General features: G+C 42.6%; 1 protein-coding gene across 1 annotated transcript in view; it reads left to right on the top strand.

The window, feature by feature from the left end:
- Nucleotides 1-19590, top strand: part of WIPF3 (WAS/WASL interacting protein family member 3) — an 81657-nt gene that overhangs the window by 16536 nt on the left and 45531 nt on the right. Inside the window, exon 2 of the mRNA XM_027968646.2 lies at nt 8404-8553. Coding sequence (XP_027824447.2) covers nt 8461-8553 — 93 coding nt within the window. The 5' untranslated portion in view covers nt 8404-8460. The remainder of the gene's footprint in view (nt 1-8403; nt 8554-19590) is intronic.

Raw genomic sequence — 19590 nt, 5'->3', positions numbered from 1 at the left:
TTCTCCCAAATGTCAAACTATTCTTCTCTGAAGACAGCATTTCTAACATGCCAGATGAAGCTTTTCCAGTGAGCACTGTAAGCTTTGAGAATCCCACATCCAGAAGATATTTTATTCCCGTACCATAATAAGGCCTGAGCTTCCATTGCGGCTCAGCTGGTAAAGAATCCACCCACAATGCAGGAGACCTGGGTTCGATTCCTGGCTTAGGAAGATTGCCTGGAGAAGGGAAAGGCTACCCACTCCAGTAACAGTTGGACAGAAATTTCTCCTGCCCTTTTCTTCCCTTCCTATTTTAGTTGGTAATATTTTTCTTAAAGTGTTAAGATAATTATTTCATCTGTAGACACAATAAATGTGCTGCTGCCAAGCCATGTCTCCATCTTTTGCTTGAGTAGTTGGCATGACCCCAGATATGTATGTTTTCTATTTCCTTCCCATAGCAACACCAAAGCAATGGTATTCAGCATTACCTTTAGCCTTGGCAATACCAAGATACCTAAGACATAGTTCCTGTCTTTGAACCTTCAAGGAGCCCATGGTCCAGTGAAGGGAGACACATTGACAGGTGAAAGGAAATTGCCAGAGTCCCTAGTGCTGTAATAAAATTGTGAACAAAGTACTATTGGAGCAGTTAGCTCTGGCAAAGGGAGAAGAAAGTCTGTGCAGAGAAGTTAGCACCTGAGTGTGTTTTAAAGGATTGGTGGGAATTTTCCAGGTGGCGAAGGCCGTCACATCCAGCCTGCATAGCATGGACAAACACAGAGATATAAAGAAAAGATATGTAACAAAGTGTCACAAATGCAGTGGGAGTAAAGGGTAGGATTTGTAGAACTGACTGGAGGATGAGATGGAGAACTTGACTCCTTAGCGAAGAGCCTTTCTTTAGGAAAGGAGTCTGTGTGAATCAGGGAGTGATGCCGTGTAGTCTGAGAGGTGAGACTTCCAGTCAGTGTATCAGGCTTGGCTGTCAGTGAAGTGTGCTCGCTGCCGTGGGATAGAATGTGCCTGCAGACAGAGCTGCTGATGCCTGCTGGCTGCAGGTTGTTTGAGGTTCTAGCAGAACTTCAAGCTGGACAGGGAACTAGAGGCACCAGAACTTGAACCAGGCATCCTGATCTGGCCCAAGCTGCAGCAGTTATTCCCACTGTGAAAATACTTTAACTCATCTGAAGTCTCAGAAGTAAAACTGGATCAGAAAGGATGTGTCTTGTAGACTTGTTCCCTGTGCCCGCTCTAGTCGGTACATTATTTCCTCAGTGATTCTCAGAACAGCATTTTGAGTATTCACAGTCCCAGGGGAAAAGTGACTGCCTCAGCCTTAGAAAGTAAAAAACATCCTCCTTATAAAATCTCTTGTTATTTGTTGTTGTTCAGTAGCTAAGTCACATCTGACTTTTTGCCACCCGATGGACTGCAGCAAGCTGGGTTCTTCTGTCCTTCACTGTCTTGGAATTTGCTCAAATTCTTGTCCATTGAGTTGGTGATGCTATCTAGACATCTCATCCTCTGCCGCCCCCTTCTCCTTTTGCCTTCAGTCTTTCCCAGCATCAAGGTCTTTTCCAGTGATGATATAATAAATTAGAGAGGTGGTAATTTATTTTATAAAATGACTTGTTATTTTATAACATTGATTATGGATTTCCACTGAATAATAAACTCCTTTTGTATCCTTAAAGCATAGCTCGATTTTTCCAAAATTAGAGATGCCATTTTTCAGAAGCATAGCTGTTATATAAAATGAAGCTTGCTAATAAATGTGTGATTAATATCATGTTTTTTAAATTAGCCTTATTCTTCGTTTAGCTAATTCAAGGCAGGAAAAAAAAAGAAAACATGAAATCAATATTTTCTCCTTTCACTCTTGGGAACCACACAGACAATGATTTTTGTGGCATTTAGTGATAATTTAAATGCCTGAGTCAATGATAAATATTACCAATATCTTTATTTATATCCTTTAACCTAATACTGTTCAGTTATTATAATGAATTCAGTGATTTGGGAACAAATTTGTGATTCAGTAAGAGTCTTATAAAAGGAAACCACTTTCTGAGCTCATTGTAAGTATGACTTAGTCGCTTTCCTATTAGGTTGTGGTTAAAGTTTATCTTGGTTTTACAACACTCATGGACAATATGCATTCACCCTTTAAGCACTGCACGTGTGTGCCTGCTAAATCACTTCAGTTGTGTCTGACTCTGCGACTCTATGGTCCACAGCCCGCCAGGCTCCTCTGTCCATGGGATTCTCCAGGCAATACTGGAGTGGGTTGTCATCCCCTCCTCCAGCGGATCTTCCCAACCCAGGGATCAAACCAGCATCTCTTACGTCTCCTGCATTGGCAGGCAGGTTCTTCCACCACTAGTGACGCCTGGGAAGCATTTCGGCAGATAATTAACTGTCATATCCAGCCGGACCTGAACAGATTCAGCTTCAGGAGCTGTTGTTGGCCCGTGTGTATCTCAGGTGTGGGAAGCCCTTCATATCACCTGCGTAAAAGGTGAATGGCGCTCAGCTCCGTTTCTCTTTCCTTTGTGTGTCAACTCCAGTCCTAAGTACGGTGCCGTTTTCATGGATGCAGCCTGCTGAAATGAACTGGGTCTACAGAAGAAAGAGCCTTCTCAGTACAGGACACAACTTCCATCGATGTGGGGCAGGGCGTTTCATCATCCTGGTTGTTAAAGAACAGGGCTATTCAGACTTCAGTGAGCACAAAATCTCTTGTTGGCAAGAGACTTAAAAATTCTAATTCAGTAGGTCTGAGGTAGAGACCATGCATTCTTACAACATTCTAGAGCTACTCAAGTTGTGGTTCCCAGACCAGCAGTTTAGGCCCCACCTGGGAATTTGTTAGAAATGCAGAATTTCAGTAGGCCCTACCCTAGACCTACTGAATCAGAATCTGCATTTTAACAGGACTCCTTGGGCAATTTATCCTCCATTTCAGTTGGGAAAACACTGCTCCAGACCACTGTTCCCCAAAGGACCAAGGGTTAGGTATCACTAAGGAAGCCTGAAATGAGTTTAAATGGTACATAGGTGAACATTTTATTTTAATAATCATTAAGTTGATTTTTATTATCACCATCTATTGATGGCAAGTGATATTGACTTCCATTTATAGTAATAATTTAACTGAAAGTTAGTTGAGGTGGTGTGTGGATGTGGTTAAAAACTATAAAAGTCATAGGTTTACAAGTGACATAAGTTAATATGATGCTTAAGAGCATGGACTCTGGAGCCTGACTCCTCAGATTTGAATGCCAACTCTTGCAGTAATTCACTCTGTTACTCTAAGCAGGTTTCTTAACCTCTCAGGGCCTCAGTTTCCTCATCTGAAATATAGCAGTAATAGTAGTATCGATCTGATTAGGCTACTATGGGGCTTAAACGGGTTTATATATGAAAAGTGCTAAGGATAGGGCCTGGCACATAGCAAGGGCTGTGTCAGGACTAACTTATCTTACTATAATCTAGAACAGCAGTGTTCAAGAATTTATTTTATCCTGTGCTTTTTATTTTCCCCTGCCCTATCCCCTGCTTCCTTTCCTTCTCAGATCACCATGGCCCACTACCCCCAAAAGGCTAAATATTCTAGGAATTTTGTACTGTTGAGGGTGAGAGCACCAACTTCCACTTGCCCAATAGGTGGGCAGTCTTCACTGGGCAAGGTGGAGGGTGGGGCATGAGAGCTTCCAGGTGGGAAGGCCCAGGAGAAGACTCCGCCCAGAGAATTCACTCTGAAACAGTGAGAAAGTGACAACAGAAAGTGACCACTTGTAAATCATTTTCACCATTACCTGGAGAGATTTTTTTTAAGTTCTTTATTATTGTACGTATAGCTTTGGCAGTTTTACTGCATATTTTTAGAGAACCTCTTTGTGTGTGCCTTACATGCTCATGCACTCTTGGATTGTGATTTCCTGGCCTCGAAGCACCTTTGATAAATAAATGACTGACTGATAGAGTGTCAGGACCCTGCTGAAACCTTGATGTGAGAAATGAATGGCCTCACAGGGTTCTCCCACCTGCATTAGTTCAGAGGTGAGAAATCTCTCTTCTCTTTTCCCGACTTCATAACCAAAGAAACAAGGGGTTTAGTTGGACAGTGTCAAAACAAAAGAAGTTATGAGTACCCAGAGAACCTTATTTTTAGATTCCTATTCAAATATATTTTTAAATAAATAAAGAAAAAATAAAATATATATATATATTTTTAGAACCACCAAAAGATACTTTTGTCAAGTAGTAGCAATAATCCTTGCTTATATGTTAAAAAATAGTCACATTTTCTTTTCGTGAACAGCTGTGATATGACAACTATTCTTGGGGAGAAAAGTGATTATGACAAGAGCAACTAGTGTGTAAAATTGTCAACCATGAATTATTTCTCTCTGAAATAATATTTATAATATAATTATATATATATTTATATAATATAATATATTTAAATTTAAATATATATTATATATCATATATAATATATATATATATATAATAAATAAATATCTTTAAATATATAAAATATATTTATAAATATAATTAATAATATTTACTTATATGTAATAACATACATATTTAACTTTTTAATATAAAAACATAGGCAAGCTCAGTCCATCTCTCTCTCTGAATGAGAACAGACAGATTGATCAAGTAGGGAATGAAGGGGAGAGGAGGGGGAAGGGTACACGAGAAAGTTCATCACCTGTACTAAGTAGGCATCAATTCTTCTGCCCCAGCCCCACCCCTCACCGGCTCCCTGTAAAGCAGTTGGCTTCTGGCATCTTGTGGGTCCTTGGATGACCTGCAGACATGTTCTGTTGACCCACTGGTTTTCAAAAATGCTTTCATTTGGTTTTACTTCAAAATTGGGTTTCACGCGAAAATCTGGATATGGGGACTTTGCGGGGGAAAAATGGGAAGATCTGGTCAATACTGGACTTGCATAACCATTGCATATCAATTAGGCAGAGCTGAGGGAGCTCTCCTGCTTCAGGCCCAGGTCTTCTCTCCTGTTGGCCCGGCTTCCCCACACCTTACCTTCCACTGTTTCCTCACCTCTGAGTCCACCGTCACGGTGGTCAGCTCTCTGCCTGCAAGCGGTGCTAGGAACAGGAATTCGTGGCTTCTGGCTGAGGAAGGCAGGACTCACAATAGGAGAAATTCCTCAGGCTTAGGAAAAGCGTTCAAAAGATGGTGGACGGCCACATGCCAGATGTCCCACCTCAACCCAAGGAAGGAGACACTTGCAGAACAGTGTCTTGAAGCCCCTCTGTGGTTCCAGCCTTTTCTTATTCTCTTCCAAACATGTAAAGTCTCCCATCTGCTTGCCTTCCTCTGCTCCTGTTATCTCTGCTGATGTGCTACTTCTTCGACGGAAACCGATTCTTACAGCCACCTTCCTACCTGTTGAAAAATGCAATAGTTTCTACTATGTGTTTATTAATTGTCCCCCTTCCTTTGTGTTTGAATTGATGATAACATTCCTTCCCACTCCACCCCTCTCTTGGGGCATTTATTCTCCTCCACCTTTTGTTATAGTTATTTGTGGCAGTGAAGGAGGCGGTGTGATAAGATAAATGCAGCTTCAGTTAAGTGTCTGCTTTCTGTCAGGACCTGTATTATGTTTTTTGTGTTAATCGTGATAGCAAACTAAGAATTAAGCATGGTGACTATTTTACAAATAAAGTGGGACAGCTGAAGTATGGGGTTGGCCAAAAAGTCCATTCGAGTTTTTCATACCATCCTGTGGGAAAAACCAAATGAACTTTTTGGCCAAGTCAGTAACTTGACTGAAGCCACACAACTGGGAAAAAGCAGTGGCAGAAGTAGAACCCAGGTCTGACTGTAAGGTCAGCACTGTGCCCCACAGTCAGAGTCTCATGTATTAACAGCGCTAGCTTCATTTGCCACCATCTCCTCTAACAGTGTTTGACTGTCTTACCTACATCTTGATGCTGCTTTTCAGGATTACTTCATGAGTTGGGAGAGAATATGAAAGCCTTTCAGAATCTGGCTTTTTTTATCCCAATCATTTTTAATACACTACAGAACAAAATGACATTTTTTAATATATTGGGAGAGCACAAAGCATCAAAGAGCTCATGGGTACAGCCTGTGACTTCCTGGAGCTCTGCATTCTTAACTGTCAGATTTTAACAAATTATTCTCTAGATAACTGCTTAATTATTATATCTGTCAAGAAAAAGCCTCCAGCACCATCAAGTGCTAAATGTAAAAATATGCTTTCATGTTAGAGCTTGAAAAATCATTCCTTTGATTTCAGCGAGACAGAAGCCCAGTGATACCTGGTCACTCTCAGATTTGTAAGGATAAACCTAGATGGAAAGCAAAGGATGCTAAGTTTAGAGGGGGAGCACATGGAAGAGTTATACTTTCCTGTAGAAGGTCCTTTTCACCCGAGGGTCTCAGAAATACTTCAAGATCTTTGCAAGATGGAAGCAGAGAAGTAATATGATCTGAAGTATACCAAGCTAATAAAACAAATGCAGTTTTGAATCAGAAAGGACAAGGATCTTAGGAAGCTCTGATACTCTTTCTGAAACTTAGAAACTATATGACCTCTCTGAGACAAAATTTGGTTCTTTATGGAAATGTCTTTGACATTTGACATGTCATTGACAACCACAGAATCGTTGAAAAGGATTAAATAAAACAGCATACCTAAGTACCTAACACAGTCCTGAGTACGTATAGGGGATTCAAAAAGTTACACCAAAAAGGGGTCAGTCCTCATTATTCATGGATTCCGCCGTTTGCTAATTATCGGTTCTGTAAGCTTATCCTTCCTGCTTCATCATACCCAGGTTCCCAGCTGAAGTTGAACAAGGCAGCACTCTGCCTTCTGGTTACAACTTTCACCCTGTAAACAAGTGACCTGTTCACATTCTACTTATCACCATGTTTTTCAAAATGTTGTGCTTATTGTTGGTGATTTCGTTTCAGAGACACATGGGCATGAGTTTGATCCCTGGGTTGGGTAGATCCCCTGGAGGAGGAAATGGCAACCCACTCCAGTATTCTTGCCTGGGAAATTCCATGGGCAGAGGAGCCTGGCAGGCTACAGTCCATGGCTCTAAAGAGTTAGACATGATTGAGCAACTGAACACACACAAACACACACACGCACATATACACACAGGCAAGAGTTACAAACAGTCTGTATGAAATAAGGTATCTTTAATGAGAAACACAAATTTATAAAACAAAGTTATATGTTTATCAGCTGACAAAAATCTTGTGACCAGAGGCTCTCATAAGCCTAATCCTGTATCTTTCCTGGGAGCGGTGGTTCAGGTATTTGCTAACTCAGTCTTCATGGCAACTATACCATGAGTAATGAAAATCAGCTCTAAACTTGTGGTTATGGGAGGGGGATAAGGAAGGAGGGGTAAATAGGAAGGTTGGGATTGACATATACGCACTACTATTAATATATGTAAAATAGATAACTAGTAAGGATCATGTTGCAAACAGTAAAGGCTGTTGGTAAATAAAAGCTAGAATACTATAAATGAATTGGGACTTTACATTGAAGAAACAGAGACACAGGCCTTGTTCCAGTCTTCCAGTGACTAGGACAGAAAAACAAAATTACCCTTGCTTACGTCTGAGGTTTATTTCTGTTCCTAGATTTTAAAACATTCACAGACATATGCATGCAAACACATTCTACAGAGCAATGTCATATTTATCTGGAGATCAGACATCCTACAATATTAACTGTTTGAAACATAACCATATTTGCAGAATCATACCCCCAAAGCCCTCCATGCAGCAAATTCCGGATATAAAGCCTTTGGGGAGAAGTGTCAGGCTCCCACCCAGATGATTGTATAGAACCAACACCAGAAGAACAGCAAGAAGAGTAACAGTGACAACAGAGAAGGAAGCAGGAAAATAGCTAATGCCCATGTAAGCCTGGCTGGAGGCTGGCAACCTGAGTAACCACTGAGCCTGCAACATTCAGAAAAGGTTGAATTTCATTCCATTTACTCTGCTTAGGAAAATGGGAGTATGTGCAGAATGTTTTTAAATTGCATCCAAAATGATAGAAGTTTAATGCTTAAAGAGGTAGAATCTGTTACTTGAAATTGTTATGGAATGAAGTGTTGTTATTTATGTATTAACATGTTCTATTATATTGAGACATAAATAGCTACATTTTTATCAGTTTTGTTGCCTAATTCTCTCTAAAATCTGGCTATTTCTTTCAGTCTCCAGCAGTAGACACAATGCCTGCCTCACAGTGGGCATTCTGTATTTTCAAGAATGAGTGAATGGCAAGTGAATCAAACTACCATGAAACCCGTATGTCTGTGTGACGTGTGCATGGATAAAGGCATTCAAGTTTACAACTCTCCCTTTTCTCCTTTCCAGAGCAGAGACCATTCTCTTGGGACCATTCATAAGAAAGAGACACCCACGCCGTGACACATGCCGGTGCCGCCACCACCACCTCCGCCTCCTCTGCCTCCACCTCCCCCTCCACTGGGGGCTCCTCCCCCTCCCCCACCGTCAGCACCGCCGGTAAGACCTGTTTGGGTTTTTTTCTGCCTGTTTTACTGGAATATGCTTGAACAGATTTTAAATATTCAAAATCAGCCATCGCCCAGCTCCTCTAGGGCAGGTAGCATCTTAGGTAGCTAGCTCTATGGTGCCAGGGTCTAACTCCAAACCAGTCTGGCCGCGTATTTCCCTCCCAGTTCTTTGGCAGCCCCCACCTTCTACCCTAGCGTCCTCTATAGATGTCTACATGATTTTTAATTCATGCTGCTCAATATAGGCTTCCCGAGTCTCCCTAATCAACTCTTCCATCTCAAGGGAAACCTCAGTTGAGAGGCTGCAATGAGTCAAGGAGGCATGCTCACATCAAGTCCCAAGTTGTGATCTGGATGTTGATAACAGTAGCTTGGGCTTCAGCCGCCCGGTTCTGGGATGAAGAGGAGTGGCATATGAAATGCCACAACAAAATGTGCTAAAGGCAACCCCATGGACTTTGCCCACCAGGCTCCTCTGTCCATGGGATTCTCCAGGCAAGGATACTGGAGTGGGTTGCCATGCCCTTCTCCAGAGGAACTTCCTGAACCAGGAATCGAACCCTTGTCTCTTATGTCTCCTGCGTTGGTAGGCAGGTTCTTTACCCCACTAGTGCCACCAACATCTCTCAATGAAATCTCCCCACATGCACAAGACTGAATTCAGTCTGTTTCAGTGTGTATTGCTGATACTCTCTCTTGGTTTAACAGTTTGCTTTGAGTTTAGAAGGAGAGGCACTGCTGCTAAGTTGCTTCAGTCGTGCCCGATTCTGTGCAACCCCATAGACGGCAGCCCACCAGGCTCCGCCATCCCTGGGATTCTCCAATCAAGAACACTGGAGTGGGTTGCCATTTCCTCCTCCAATGCATGAAAGTGAAAAGTGAAAGTGAAGTTGCTCAGTCGTATCTGACTCTTCACAACCCCATGCACTACCTCCTACCAGGCTCCTCCGTCCATGGGATTTTCCAGGCAAGAGTACTGGAATGGGTTGCCATTGCCTTCTCCGAGGAGAGGCATAGAAAGTGGTTATTTTGTTTTAGGACAGGCTGTCTCACCCTTAGCACCATGGACACTTGGGGCCAGTTCATTTTGTTGGAGGGGCTGTCCTGTGCATTGCAGGTTGTTTAGCAGCATCCCTGGCCTCTACCTACTAGTCACACCCCCAGTTATGACCACCGAAAGTGTCCCTAAATGTTGCCAAATGTTCCCTTGAGGGCAAAATCTTCTTGCTTTCCTTGCTTTTAGCAGAATGTTTGTGCTTAATGCTCATAGCAAGCCCTTCCTCAGAAGAAACCGCAGGGCACTTCTCATGCCCTCATCCTCCAACTCAGAGCCAGGTCTGGCGCAAGAACCGCCGCTCCTGTTTTCAGTGGAAGATGAAAGATATGGATGCCATGGCGATAAGGCGTGCAGAGGCAGGGCTGCCCAGGGGTGATGTGAGCCAAGTCACAAAAGCCAGGAGTAGCGCCTCACCTGCCACTCTCTTCCCCGCACCCAGGGTGCACTGCTCCCCTCAGATCCGCAGGTGGCCTGACCATGGGACTATAGGTTGTGAAGGGAGGGCCTGAGACCCTGCTGCACATACCAGCCATGGTGAGAACAAGGGTGTGCCTGAGGTCACAGGTCAGCCCATGACGTTAGCGTGGCACACTGACCATATCTGAAGCGCAGGGGCACAGACCTGCCTGAAACTTGTGCCTTGCCCTTGAAGACAGCAGAAAGAAAGCACATACCTACTGTGAGTTGTATCTGAAAGCCCTCTGACCAATATAGAGAAAGAATAAGAATGAGTACTGAAGTTCCCCTGCTGAATTTGACACAAGGAAAGCATGGAATGGATAGTTTATTACTGAAAGAAACATACATAAAACTATAATATGGGACTTACACAGACCTGCTGGACCTGAAGAAGCACAATTTAAAGTAACTTCAAATACCACAATATACCCATAGACTTAACTAGAATAAATAAATTTACCAAAACCTATATTGTTGGGGATTTGGGAAAATAAGCCCTTTTGAACATGGCTGAAAAGTGAAAGTGTTAGTCACTCAGTTGCGTCCGACTCTTTGCAGTCCTATGGGCTGTAGCCCTCCAGGCTTCGCTGTCTGTGGGATTTCCCAGGCAAGAATACTGGACTGAGTTGCCATTTCCTTCTCCAGGGGATCTTCCTGACCCAGGGATCGAACCCATGTCTCCTGTGTCTCCTGCACTGTGGGCAGATTCTGTGCTGGTGACATACAAATACTTAGGACTCAAATGTTAAGTGAGTCTTTCTGGAGTGTTCTGACAAAAAAACAACAAACCTGAATGTACCCCTTTTCCCCTGGCAATCAAGTAGTTTTATTTTTGAGACTAACTCAAGAATTTAATCCTAAAGGAACCAAAAAAGAATTTATACAAAGGATGTGCACAGCAAAGTGATTTATTCTAGTGGAAAATTAAATTGTAAATGGTTTGTGAGAATTAAATGAACTACATTGTCAAGCTGTTAATTAAAAATTACATTATGCCATATTGTTAATTAAAAGTTACATTTGTAACTTTGCTGATTATAGAAAGTAGATATGGAATGATGAGTTAAAAGCAATGCATATGTTGTGCACCATGAAATCAGCTATATATGTTATAATAGAAAAGATCAGAAGAGAATTTTGAATGCTGATAGTAAAATTTTAAACTTCATTAGGGAATTCTTTTTCTTTTAAGATGCTTAAGTTCTTATAAACAAGAATAATTCTACATTTGGATAATTTTTTGCATTGCCTCTCTCATTTCTAAGTTGTTTTTGTTATGCCTCTTATGGAGGAACTAATCAATTTAGGAGGAAAGTAGCCAAGTAAACTTAAATATTTTTAAAACACATCTTTTTACAATCTGGGAAAAATATTTACAATGGGAAAAATATTAGGCAAAGAATTAACAGTGTTAGCATATAAAGAGCTCTTATGGATCAATATGGAAAGATGAGTAGAAAAATGAGCCCAGGATATGACCGGGTAGGATAAATACAAATGTTTCAACCTCACTACAATTGAGTAAACGCAAGTCAAAATAATAAGAAGCCATTTCATATATCAGTTTGGTGATGGCACTTTTTAAATGTTGCCTGAGTGTTAGGAATCAGGCACTTCTCACTTTTTTTTTTTAAGTGGTTTATTTATTTACTGCCCCCCTTCCCACTTATTCACCCCCATCACACACAAGGCCAGATGACTTGATTTAAGAAGCCTGTGACGTGATGGATAGACTTTAGGTTCTTTTGGTTATAATGCTTGTTTACCAGGTAAGACACAAAGGCACTTATATATCAGGTACTTATTACTCTTAATAGGAGCAGAAATTGGTATAATTCCCTAAAACACAATTTGTTAATATAGATCAAATCCCTTTAAAAAGTGGTTGGACTCGATGACCTAGTTTTCACTTCAACTAATTTCCTTTAAGTAACTCATCATAGTATACAGAAGTATTTATCTATAGCATATTAGTGAAAGTATTACTTATGATAGCAGCCAAAAAAAAGAAACAATCTAAATATTTAAAACCAGAAGTTTCAATAAAAAATGATTATATAATCCACAAAATAGTATTCTAGGTAGCCATTGAAAATCATATCAAATTTATTTCGTGACTTCCCATATAATGATTGACTCAGGTAAGGATCATGCATAAAACCTAAAACCACATAGTGGCAGGTTTGGGGAAACGGAATAAATGGAGAATCTCAAGTATAACTCACAGATTACTTCTAATTACAAAGGGGAAAATGTACCTTTGATATGGATCAAACTTAGTATCACCTATCATTATTACAAGCCTTTTGCTGTGATGCATAAAGAAAGTCAGAGCATCACCCTGCAGTAACCTGCCAAAAATGAGTGTTCTTTGAGTAGGCAATTAGACACATGCAGAATGTGGGACCTTCTACAATAGAGGCTGCCACCTAGAGCAGAGCCCGTGGTAAAGTTTTAGTATAGCCCTCGAGCTAAGAATGGTGTTTACATTTTCAAATGGTTGGAAAAAAATCAAAAGAAAAATAATGTTTCGTGACATGTGAAAAATAGATGAAATTCAAATTTCAGTCAATAAATAAAGTTTTATTGGACCACAGCCATGCTTTTTCAGTTACATCTTGTGGCTGTTTCTATGCTACAGTGGCAGAGCACCAATTAGACAATTTGTTATTCCCCTTAAAAAGACTTCCCTTTTCCCTAGTTGGCCTGTGTTTTTAAAATTGTATTCAGTTATTATTATTATATTTTGAATTCCATCAATAAAAATTTTTTTGGAAATGAATGGAGTTTTTTGTTTTAATACTTACAGAATAGGCTTCCCAGGTGGCATAGTGGTAAAGAATCTGCCTGCCAAGCAGGAGAGGCAGGAGACACAGGTTCGATCCCTGGTTTGGCAAGATCCCCTAGAGAAGGGAATGGCAACCCACTCCACTATTTTTGCCTGGAGAATTCCATGGTCTGAGAAGCCTGGGAGGCTGCAGTCAATGGGGCTGCAGAGTCAGATACAAGTTAATGACTAAGCAGGGTTAGGAAATGGAGTTAAACTCTGCAGGCAGTATTCAGGGCTTTAAAACATCTATGCTCATGGACCAGCATGGCAGATTTTATTATATGTCATCTTTGCAAGGAGGGGCATTTTGTGTGATATGTATGATCAGGCTTCACCTTAGCTCTGGAAGACCCAGGGATTGCTGCTGCTGCTGCTAAGTCGCTTCAGTCGTGTCCGACTCTGTGCGACCCCATAGACGGCAGCCCACCAGGCTCCCCCATCCCTGGGATTCTCTAGGCAAGAATACTGGAGTGGATTGCCATTTCCTTCTCCAATGCATGAAAGTGAAAAGTCAAAGCGAAGTCTCTCAGTCATGTCTGACTCTTAGAGACCCCATGGAGTGCAGCCTACCAGGCTCCTCCATCCATGGGATTTTCCAGGCAAGAGTACTGGAGTGGGGTGCCATTGCCTTCTCCATTAGGGATTAGACCAAAGCTAAACATTTAATTTTTTCTCTCCCAACCTCTCATCTTTCCCCTTCACCTCTTCGCCTGGATGTGCATCTATTGGAAATGAGAAAAGGGCCGATGGGGCTTTCTGAAGTTCTGGAGTAGGCTCTAACTAAAAACTAGCCCTCATCATCTGTTTTCCCATCTTTTCTTGCCCTGACTTCCCTGTCTTTCAAGCTCCATTCCTTTGTCTCATCCCATTGAGATCCAGTTGTTGTTGTTTAGTTGCTAAGTCATGTCCGACTCTTTGTAAACCCATGGACTGCAGCATGCCAGGCTTCCCTGTCCTTCACTATCTTCTGGAGTTTGCTCAAACTCATGCGTATTGAGTCATGATGCCATCCAACCATCTCATCCTCTGTTGTCCCCTTCTCCTCCTGCCCTCATTCTTTCCCAGCATCAGAACCTTTTCCAATGAGTCGACTCTTCACATCAGGTGGCCTAAGTATTGAAGCTTCAGCTTCAGCATCAGTCCTTCCAATGAATATTCAGGGTTGATTTCCTTTGCAATTGACTGGTTTGATCTGCTTGCAGTCCAAAGGACTCTCAGGAGTTTTCTCCAGCACCACAATTCGAAAGCATCCATTCTTCGGTGCTCAGCCTTCTTTATGGTCCAGTTCACATCTATGGGCTTCCCTTGTGGCTCAGCTGGTAAAGAATCCACCTGCTACGTGGGAGATCTGGGTTTAATCCCTGGATTGGGAACATCCCCTGGAGAAGGGAAAGGCTACCCACTCTAGTATTCTGGCCTGGAGAATTCCATGGACTGTATAGTCCATGGGGTTGCAAAGAGTTGGACACAACTGAGTGACTTTCACTTCACTTCACTTCACTTTTCACATCAAAGCTATGGAAAAACCATGGCTTTGAGTAGACGGACCTTTGTTGGCAAAGTGATGTCTCTGCTTTTTAACATGCTGTCTATGTTTATCATACCTTTTCTTCCAAGGAGCGAGCATCTTTTAATTTCATGGATGCAGTCACTGTCCGCAGTGATTTCGAAGCCCACAAAAATAAGATTTGTCACTGTTTCCACTTTTTCCCCATCTATTTGCCATGAAGTGATGGGACCGGATGCTAATCCAGTAACAATATCAAAATTGCCCACTTGGTACCTTGGCCCACTTACAATGGAATTATTGTGTTGGTTACAGGATGTAACTTTTTAAAAGATCTAAAGAAAATGCAACGGATTTGATTTTTAAAATGCAGCAGGATTTTTAGTGAGCTTTTGTATTCAAATCTACTCTGGCCCCTTGGTAGTGTCCAAGAGGTAAGAATGAACTCCTTGAGGGCCTGTGATTTCTCTCTCTCTCTCTCTCTCTTTTTTTTTTTTTTTGTCTAACATTGTCTACAAGAGAGAAAGGGACTATACCTGTCTCTGACCAGCTGATAAATTCTTTGGCATGCAGTTGCCCAGACAAAGCCTGACAGTGAGGTCATGGCCACAGCAGGTATGTTTATTTTAAAAGAAAATTTGCAAATTTCTGTAGCATTATTTTCAATGTTGCTGTTCCAATTTAAAGAGTCCAAGGAAGAAACAGTAATCCTAGGGGAGACCTGTGTCTTCTTATTTAAAATCAAAAGGGAAATTGGCTTGATAATCATTTATTTTCTGTGAAAACCAAAACTCTAAGTAGAAAGACACCGTGGTGCCAGGTGCTCCTCTGCCTGCCTTCCAGGGGTAACATTTAATTAACAGTGCTGGAGGGAAATTATATAAATGAGAAGCATATTGTGGCCCCTCACTGTTCTGTCCCCTCGTTACTCTATGCCGGAGTCCTTATTTGCATTCAGGAGACCCGGTGAGATAATTTTCCTCTGTGTAGTGCAAGGATTGCATGATTCATGGGTGCAGTAGACTTCCCAGTGTCAGAAATACCAGCTGAGGCTAACACTGGGAGGCTTTCCCACCGTCTCTAGGATGCAGGAGCTCATGTGGTATAAAAAACATGTCAGTCTGTGAAAGGAAATGTGGAAAATGGAACGGTATCTGAAACCTCAAGGGAGGCTCTTTTGGAGTTTTGTTTGCTGTGGTTTAAGAAAAAGGCAGAGGTCAGGGGCCCTAGGTGGAAACAGGCTCAGTAGAATTGCATACCCTGTGTTCTGGAAAAGGTAATTTGCATGCTGACTGGTGCATTTAGAATAATGAGAGGCTTAAAAATCTTAAATACTGTCACTCAGATTCTCCTGACACTCTGGCACTTTGATTAGTGTCACTAATGAGGGTTTGAGGATGTTGGTTTACCCAGGGTGGACAGTCGCCATGGGGACAAGGAAAAGGCTTGTACAGGAGGCCAAACTACCAGGATAGTATTCAGTTGATATTCGGTCCCTGCTTAACAGTTTGCAAAAGTACACGTTTGTCTTCAAGTTATTTTAAGGACATGATTCTCCGTTTCTCCTCTGTCTGTTTGCACCCTTAAGCAGTAACACGGCTTCAGTGAAAACCGGAGGCCGTCTGCAGCAGATATACTTGGTCTGCGAGAGAGGTGTGGCAGGACCCGTCACTCATACTTCTAAAGGGCCATTCAGGACAGTATTTAAATATGTTTCTTTTTCACAACTGTCAGGTGGGAGGGGTGGCAAGAAACAAAGGAGAAGCCTGCAGTGGGGTTCTAGAAGCAATGATTGTCCGTGCAGAACGCCTTGGCAAGAAAAGCCTGCGAGGGCTCGTTAAAGGTCTTTATCAAATTTCACAGGTGCCCAGGAGCCTCAGCCACTCTCACGCAGCATCTGAGCCAGGGTGTATGGCAAGAAGCAGCCATGCACTGTTAGGCCAGAGGGCAGCCCTTGAAACCCTCTGCCATCTCAGTAGCAGCAATCACTAGCCTACAAACCGGAGCTTCATTTCACACTGGAATCTGCTGGCTCTTTGCCTTTGAAATCTTTTACAAGTACAGTGTAACTATTCCTAGAAAAACTGCCGATGAATCACTCCCCCTACCCAGGGGTGTCTTTTCATACGTTCACTGTTGTATGGAGGAGAGCCACCATGGTTTGGTGTACCTGGGCTCTTGGGGGCCACGTACCCCTTTCCCCAAACTGCTCTTTCCTTTCTTACCATAAAAGGGAAAAAATGACCGATTCCAGGTTATTGCTGGCAATCGGATATCCAGCCCTGACCTGGTTGAGAAAGCTGTAAGCCAGTGGCAACGGGTGTTGGGACCCTCCCAGCAAAAGACCAAGCGCTCACTTAACATGGATTATCTAAGTTGGGGGAGCTTCCTAGCTGGTGCAGTGGTAAAGAATCTGCCTGCCAATGCTGGAGACACAAGAGATGCGGGTTCGATCCCTAGGTGGGGAAGATCCCTTGGAGAAGCAATTGGCAACCCACTCCAATATTCTTGCCTGGAGGATTCCATGGACAGAGGAGCCTGGTGGGCTGCAGTCCATGGGTTGCAAAGTGTTTGACACGACTGAGCACACCTGCACATACATGTTTACAGCAATCCAACGAGATGGGATGATAGCGCCCTTTTGCGGATGGGAAAACTGAGGCACCGAGAGACCTCCAAGGTGCCCAGTGTCATATAGCCAGTAAGGGGCAGAGGCTGGATTCTTCCCCAGGTCTCTGAATGCCTTGCTGCTCTGGGCCCTGTTGCTTCCAAATGTGTGTACAGGTGGAATAAGCAGCACTGATGACTATAGCATCCAAACTTATGTGGTGTTTACTGTATGCTTTGTGTTATTCTAAGGTGCTTAGCACATAATCGAGTTAATCCTTGCAGTAACACTTTGAGGCAGATACTATTGTTATTCTCAGAGTTAACTAAGGCACAGAGGGGAAGTGGCTTAGCCTGGATCACACAGCCAGTCACTGGCAGAGCCGTGGTTTGCACACCAGCAAAATGGCACCGGAATCCCTCTTCTGAGCCATGAAACCAGCTGCCTGTGATGCAGACCTTCTCAGGGGTACCACCACCTCTTGAATCTAAGAGCTAGGAAGTCCGTAGTCTCCCATTCTCACACCTAAGACAGAGCTCTTGCATTTCTCCCTGTATGCTCAAGCCTCCTCCCTAAGATTGCTCTTTTTTTTTTTTCTTGCCTTTTTTTTCTTTATGGTTCCATCATTTCCCCTCACTTGCTTATTGGTTTTTTCTCCTTTTTAGCAAAAAAAGCATGTTGTAAGACCCTCTGAGTAAAACCCATGGTTTAAAAGCAGAGAATCAACTTTAAAGAGGCAGGTGCAATGCAAAGGAACTCAGTTTGGTCTTGTCATTAGTTTACAGCTAGGCTCTTTAAGGGCTCAGGAAACGGGTCTCTGGGAATGCTGCTAGGCACACAGTGGACACACCGAGTTCAGTGACCCAAGACTGTCCTTAACCTTGACCAAGCTGCCATGCAAACTTACTGAGCCTTTGCTGCACAGGATTCCTCAGTGTCTGCTTCTGAAGAGTTTAGAGCCTGAGTCCGGAGATGACTAGGCTTTCAGGGTTTCCTTGTTGGCTCAGTGGTAAAGAATCTGCCTGCAGTGCAGGAGACATGGGTTCGATCCCTGGATGGGGAAGATCCCCTGGAGACAGGAATGGCTACCCATTCCAGTATTCTTGCCTGGGAAATCCCATGGAGACAGGAACCTGGTGGGCTACAGTCCAAGGTGTCTCAGAGTCGGACACGACTTAGCAACTAAACAGCAATAACATGTCACAGAAGTGCTGAAAGTACAGTGGATTATTCCCAGACCAAAACTTTGTCCTTTGCCTTGCTTCTTCACTGTGTATTTCCTGCATGTAAGGTCCTTGACGTCTCATCTTTAAAGAGCCCTTGTGCCCTCTGCATTAGTCACCATTTTCCTAAGCTTACTTCTCTGAGCATCGGGCACTGGATGGGTCTTGCTAATGCTTTGGGTTCTCTCCTGAACAGATGAAACAAGGGATGAAAGGAGCCAGTGAGCAATTAGTGATTGACTCTGAGACAGGGAGTCTGTGCCAAGGTCAGTTCAAGGCACACAGCAGGCACTCAATATCTAGCATAACTTCCTGAACTAGTGAGTTGAGTGAAGATATTGTAATTCACAAAGCAAACTCACTGTGAACTAACCAACCAATACTTGACATCTTCCACCTGTGTAACCCTTCAAAGCCAGATGCATTCTATGTCATGTCCTGTCAGAACACCATCAACACATTCGCATGTTACCAAGAATATTTTGTAAAGCAAACTCAGTTAGATCAGAATTAACACATTCAGGACTAGCACAAGTTAACACCTGGGTTTTATTTCTAAAGCCATAAAATGTCCTTTGGCACAATCCACCCCATTCTAATTTGTTATTGTTTCTGAAAGAATAGACTTTGGACCTTGGCTTTACATAAAGACTTTTTAAAAAAACTCACGGAAAGCAACACAGTGTACCCAATCTTGGACATGGTAATAATAGATTCCTATTTGAATAAGGTCTGTTCCCAGTGCAGGAGTGTGAATGTGTTTTCAAGCTGGTGTAAGCAGGATTCCACCTGTACCACAGATAGCATTTAAAACACAAAGGTGAAAAGCATGTCAGTTCCTGCGTCATCATCCGTTCAGCCTTCAGTGTGCCAGACTGTCAGTTTCAATAGGGATCCCACGATGATGCAGTGTGGTGTGTTCCTTCAAGCACAAAAACAAAGGCATGTGGGCTGTAGAGTCCTACAGCTTGGAAGCTGAATCTGTGCTGTGTCATTTATTAGCTCCGTGGTGTCTATCAAATTATCAAGCAACTCAGAACCTCAGTTTCCTCATCTGCAAATGGGATAATAACTGCTACTTCCTAGGGATCGGCCCCTAGAGTGGAAGCTCCAGAAAGGGAGGGATTTTTATCTGTTTTGCTCAGTGTATCATCAACCTCTGAGCAATGCCTGCATGTAGTAGGCAGTCATCATGTATGTATTGAATGTACAAATCTGGGGTTGTTGTGAGGTTCTAATGAGATAACAAGAGAAGCTGTTGTTTACCCAGTGCCTGCTTAGTAAACGACAGCTACTCTTATCACAGGGACCAGGAAACAGCTGGGCAAGTCATCAAATCTGG

This window comes from Ovis aries, chromosome 4, assembly GCF_016772045.2.
Source record: "Ovis aries strain OAR_USU_Benz2616 breed Rambouillet chromosome 4, ARS-UI_Ramb_v3.0, whole genome shotgun sequence".
NCBI classification, from domain to species: Eukaryota; Metazoa; Chordata; class Mammalia; order Artiodactyla; family Bovidae; genus Ovis; species Ovis aries.
This window is presented reverse-complemented; position numbering and strand designations above follow the sequence as displayed.